The sequence below is a fragment of the Narcine bancroftii genome, chromosome 2, assembly GCF_036971445.1.
Source record: "Narcine bancroftii isolate sNarBan1 chromosome 2, sNarBan1.hap1, whole genome shotgun sequence".
Lineage (NCBI taxonomy): Eukaryota > Metazoa > Chordata > Chondrichthyes > Torpediniformes > Narcinidae > Narcine > Narcine bancroftii.
In genome coordinates, this window is record NC_091470.1 from 137,768,836 (window position 1) to 137,774,835 (window position 6,000).

A 6,000-nucleotide genomic window follows, 5' to 3' on the forward strand; every position below is an offset into this window, starting at 1 on the left:
CACCCATATGCAAGTCTTGCCTCTTGCCTATGGGCCTTTCCTCTTTCCCCAGCCCTTTCTTCCACCTCCCCCCACCTGTTTATTCAGGTGCTTGCCAGCTTTCTGCTCATATCATGACATAAGGTTCAGGCCTGAAATGTTTGTTTCACATCTTTGCTTCCAATGGACACTATGTGACCTGCTGAGTTCCTCCAGCACATTTTTTGTATGAAACTACCATCCCATCATCTTGTTTAACTCTGTTCGATAGCTTCTCATCAGTGCTAAAGCCACTCTGATCAAAGTCACAAATGACTTTGCCCAATGTCTCTTCAACCAGTTAATGAGCAACTCAGCACTGACACTGCATTTAGCACCCCCAATTATTCTTTTGTGAATTTTCTGCCTCTATATTTGTTTGTCTGTTCATGTGAAAGAACCTGTGGAGTTTAGTAACATTGCTGGTTGTTCCTCTTGGCATGCTCTGAAGGGCTTCCTCTGCCTCGCTATGCAGTGGGAGATCAATGCTTACCATCTTATCTAATACCATCAGGGCAAGGACTCAGGAAGAGTGTGGCAATGAAAATAATAGGTGGAAATGTTGACATCTTTATCTTTCTCATCACAGAGATGTGAGATTAGCTCTGCTAAGTCTGGGAGGCCGCAGTGAAATGGAAGAAGGAATGGTCAAAAAGATAAAAGATCAGGTAGAAACACCAAAAATTGGCTGCACCTATTTGTGTGTCTTCATCTCAGAGACTGAACAGCATTCTTCTCAATCGAACAGCAGGTCCTTTTCCCCGCATTACCTTCCCCTCCACCCCCAGTCAGTGTGATCCGAAGGATGCATGGGACCCTGTCTGTGTACCTGGACAAGTCATGCATTCCCAGATTCAGCCATTTGATATATGGAGAGCATGTTTTAAATGAAGTTAAGAGCACCCAGCTTGACAGTAGGTTTGATTCTTTGCCATGTATAGGTCTGTACCCTGTGCCAGAAAGATGTGGTCACGTCGAAGCTGCTGAGACTGGAAAAGGTGAAGTTGAATGTCTCCCAGCAGTTGGAGTGGATCAATCTGAAGACACAACCAGAACAGCTAAAAGTGCTAAAAAAGCAGATTGAACATCTTCATCAGACTGTGACAGATGTTACTGATCGCCAGCACCAGACCGTGACGGGTGGGACTGATCGCTGGCACCGGACAGTGGAGGGTGGGACCACTGGCTGGCACCAGACCATGATGGGTCGGACCAAACTGCTGACGATTCAGTGGCAACACTGATTGGGGGATGAGAGGCACATCAGGCAGGGTGGGTGGGGAGCCTATACTCAAGTTAGGTGTGCATTGCATTTTTTTCTCTTCCTGACTCTCTCTGCCTCCATCCCTCTTTATACTAGTGGTGTGGGGAATAGTTTAGAAGTGTTAACATAGGATTGCAACCTTGGGCAGTCAGGTCGACAAGTCTGAGGTTGGTGGGATGTGGCCCAGTCAGAACTGTAGCTGCTGTTGTGGGGACAGTCATGGTGGTTCGGTCTGGGATAAATCCACCATCAAGTTCGGAAGGTTCAAATGCTAGGTATTCATGGTGAGGTAGTGAACTGGATTTGACAATGGCTGAACGGGAAAAACCACAATGGATGATTGCTTCTCAGACTGGAGGTCTGTGATTAGTGGTGTGTCTCAGGAATCGGTGCTGGGACCATTGTTGTTTGTCATCTATTATCAATGATCTGGATGATAATGTGGTAAATTGAATCAGCAAGTTTGCAGATGATTCTAAGATTGGAGGTGTTGTGGACAGCGAGGAATATTTTCAGAGCTTGCAGAGGGATCTGGACCAGCTGGAAAAATGGAATTTAATACAGACAAGTGTGAGATGTTGCATTTTGGAAGGACAAACCCAAGAAAGGACATACATGGTAAATGGTAGGGCACTGAGGAGTGGAGAACAGAGGGATCTGGGAATACAGATACATAATTCCCTGAAAGTGGCATCACAGGTGGATTGGGTTGTAAAGAGAGCCTTTGACACATTGGGCTTCATAAATCAAAGTGACATTGGTGAGGCCAAATTTGGATTAAATACAGGAAAGATATCAATAAAATAGAAAGATTGAAGAGAAGATTTACTAAGATGTTGCCCGTTCTTCAGGAATTGAGTTACAGGAACAGGTTAGGACTTTATTCCTTGGAGTGTTGAAGAATGAGGGGAGATTTGATAGAGGTATTTAAAATTATGAGGGGAATAGACAGAACAAATGTAGATAGGATTTTTCCACTGAGGGTAGGTGAGATATAAACCAGAGGACATGGGTTAAGAGTGAAAGGGGAAACATTTAGAGAGAACATGAGGGGGACTTCTTCACACAGATTGGTGGGAGTGTGGAATGAGCTGCCAGCTAAAGTCGTGAATGTGAGCTCAATTGTAACATTTAAGAATTTGGACAAGTAAATGGATGGGAGAGGTATGGAGGGCTATGGACTGGGTGCAGGTCAGTGGGACTAGGGAAAAAAAGTGGTTCAGCACAGACTGGAAGGACTGAAGGGGTATGTTTCTGTGGTGGTGTGTTCTATGACATTCATTTTTTCTTTCAGACCCAAGTCCCTCTCCAATGCAGGCACGTGTCAAGGATTTTGAGTGCGAGGTTGAGGCGCAGGTAACTGAACTCAAGGTTTTCATGAGCCACTGTTTTTCATTCAAGCTTGGCCCCTTTCAGGGTCAGAGCATGAAAAAGCTCAGTACATATCTACGCCGATCAAATTATGTACCTGAGCCAATCCCATTTACCTGTTTTGGCCCGAGTGCATGCATCTGTCCAAACAGCTTTTAAATATTGTCTTGTTCCCCTCCTCCACCACCTCCTCTGGCAGTCCATTCCATAAACCCACCACCTTCTGCATGAAAAGGTTGCCTCAGGACCCTTTCTCTCACCTCTGTCCTCGAGTTTCAGCCTCTGGGAAAAAAATAACTATTCCCCTTGTCTCTATCTCTCATGATTCTCTAAACCTCTAAGGCCTCCCAGCCGATCAAGCCTCTCATGTCTTCAGCTTTCAAACCCCGAACTTCATCGTGACTCTTTCTTGCACCCTATGCATTTTAATGGTATCCTTCCTATGGCTGGATGACCAAAACTGGGCAAATTACTCCAAGCACAGTCTCACCAGTGTGTTGTACAGTTGTAATATGACATCCCTCCTCTATACTCAGTCCCTGATGAAAGCCTTCACCTTCTCCCATGGTCTCCACTCCTAGTGAATTCTGTATCTGTATGCTGAGATCTTTGTTCCACAAGTCCCAGCTAACGTCCTGCCTGGGATTAACAGCAGATTGGGTGCCCTCGTCATGCACTTCCTCTCATCTTCTTTGCTTCCTTTCTCCCAATCTCTCTTCCATACCTTGCCCATTTCATGAGAAACCTCTCTAACTCCAACTCCAATTGTCAGCCACCATTCCTGTCAGAGCTGCCTTGAGCTCTGTCCCCATGAACTGAGCTCATTGCAGCCTCTACCTGCCTCTTTCATTTGCTGCAACTTTTCTGCTTGATTAATTTTTGTTTAAGAAACACAGCACAATAACAGACCTTTCCTGGCCCACATGCCCATGCCGCCCAGGTACACCCATGTAACTAATTAATCTTCTAAACCTGTTGGTCTTTGGAACGTGGGAGAAATCCCATGTAGTCATGAGGATAATGTACAAATTCCTCATAGACAACACTGGATTCAAACCCAGGTCACTGGGCACTGTAATAGTGTTGTGCTGCTACACTACTCTGCCACCCGTGACCAGGTTGTTCCTGCCCCTTGATGTGGGCCAGGGATAGAGTACACATAGTCTCACCTTGGATCACCATTACTCTGCTCATGTTCACAGTTCCTCTTCTATTGCACAGCTCTGGTGTAGCAGAATCACAGACAGGAACAGAGGGGAAATCTGCCAGGTGTCAGAGAACCTTCAGCAGAGCTGAGCTCCAGGGTACTGATGGCAGAGAGCAGAAGCCATCATGCACCCTGGCCACTTACAGGAAGGAAAAAGGAGCAGGGAAGAACCACACTTGGATTTTTAGATGGCAAGCGAAGTGAAATAAAAGTTGATTTGATGAGGAGCGATCTGGGTGAGTTTGTAAACTGAGCAAGGCAAGGCTCATAACTACCAACAAATGAAAGAAATTTACATTTTAAAAAATCTGCTGAGTCAGTGTAGGTAAAAGTTGGGAACAGGCAAGGGGAAATAACCCTACTGGGTATATATTATAGATTCTTTCCGCCCCCCCCCCCCCCCACCCCATGGGTGATTTTCACTAATATTGATTGGCACCTTCTTAGAGTGAAGGGTTTAGATGGAGTGGAATTTGTTCGGTGTGTTCAGGAAGGAATAGGCTTTAAGACAGATCTCACATAGGGCAAACATTTTGGAGGAAGTGATCACAACTCCCTCTCCTTTACCCTAGCACTGGAGAAGGTCAGGAATAGACAATTTGGGGAAATGTTTAACTGGGGTAGAGGAAAGTATGATGCTATTTTAGGCAGGAGATTGGGGGAATAAATTGGAGCAGATGTATTCATGGAAATGCACTGCAGAAATGTGGCAAGTGTTCAGAGAACAAGTCTGTTTCACTGAGGCAGTACAAGGATGGAAAGACTAAAGAACCTCGGTGTGCCACTACAAATCTCGTTAAGAAGAAAAGCTTACGAGATGGCTAAGAGGAATGATAGAGCTGTAGAAAATATCAAAGTTGCCAGGACTGAGGAGAGCTACAAGGGTCCATGAGAAGGCCTTGAAGAGCAACATTATGGAAAACCCCAAGACATTCTACAAGTATGTGAAGTGAAACACAAATCTGTGGACACTGTCAAAACAGAAATGCTGGAGGAACTCAGCCAGTCTCGCAGCATCCACAGGAGGTGAAGATATATTACTGATGATTCGGGCCTGAGCCCTTCTTCCACAGAGATGCTAGAGATACTCAGCCGGTCTCGCAGTGTCCACAGGAGGTGAAGATATATTACTGGTGATTCGGAACTGAACCCTTCTTCGTGCCTGAATCAAAGAAATGGTTGAGGGGGAATGACTAATGGAAACAAAAGAAGTTAATATTAATGCCATCTGGTTGTAGGGTTCCCAGACGGAAGATTCCTCCAATTTGTAGGTGGTCTAGTCTGGCAGTACATGAGACCATGGATAGACATGTAGGTAAAGGAATGGGATGGGGAACTAAAATGGATGGCCACTTGGAGATTCATGCTATAGCAGCAGTCTGCATTCAGTCTCTCCGATTTAGAGGTGACCACAACAGGAGCACAGGATGCAGACTGGAAGACTGTCTGCTGCAATAGCATGAAGCTTCAAGTGGCCACCCATTTTAGTCTGTCTATTTATTTATTCAATCTATATTTATTTACTTAGAAGTGTAAGGGACTAAGGTCGGGGAGGGGGCCTAGTGCGCAGGCATGTGACATCATTCGAGCGACAGGTTTAAAAAGGGCAGGACAACTTGCCTTGCTTTGCAGCTGGGAGTTGATTTGTGGGAGATAGTAATTAGGTTCATTGGTAAAGAGCCAATAAAAGGAGGATGAAGTAAATGAGCAGCCCAGGGAAGGTATTGACTCAAGAGGCAACAATGAGCAGAGGTTGAGGAAGAGCTTCCTAGTGAGGTGTGGTAAGTCTTTTTAAGTTTATCTAAATTACTCTAAATTGAAGAGCAGGAGATGGAGGCAGTTGGGGCAGTAGAGTGCTGATTGCAGGATATGGGAGGTCAGGGACAGCACGGATGTGAGACACCACCTGCAAAAGGTGCATCCAGAGGCAACTCAGAAACTGGGTTAGGGAACTGGAGTTGTAGTTGGATAAACTGTGGATCAGAAGGGAAGCAGAGGCAGTGATTGGTAAGAGTTATGGGGAGGCCGTCACCCCCAACAGTCTGGAGTCAGGGAAATGGGTGACTGTAAGGAAAGGGAAAGGGGGAGATAGGCAGTGCAGAGTAACCCTGTGCCTGATCCCCTCAACAACGTATACTGT

At 45.6% G+C, this 6,000-nt stretch overlaps 1 protein-coding gene across 1 annotated transcript in view; it reads left to right on the plus strand.

Moving 5' to 3' along the window:
• Positions 1 to 4,051, plus strand: part of heatr4 (HEAT repeat containing 4) — a 96,267-nt gene extending 92,216 nt beyond the window's left edge. Inside the window, exons 16-19 of the mRNA XM_069915539.1 lie at positions 608 to 686; positions 960 to 1,158; positions 2,577 to 2,638; positions 3,875 to 4,051. Of these exons, the coding sequence (XP_069771640.1) occupies positions 608 to 686; positions 960 to 1,158; positions 2,577 to 2,638; positions 3,875 to 3,949 (415 nt within the window). The 3' untranslated portion in view covers positions 3,950 to 4,051. The remainder of the gene's footprint in view (positions 1 to 607; positions 687 to 959; positions 1,159 to 2,576; positions 2,639 to 3,874) is intronic.
• Positions 4,052 to 6,000: the final 1,949 nt, after the last annotated feature.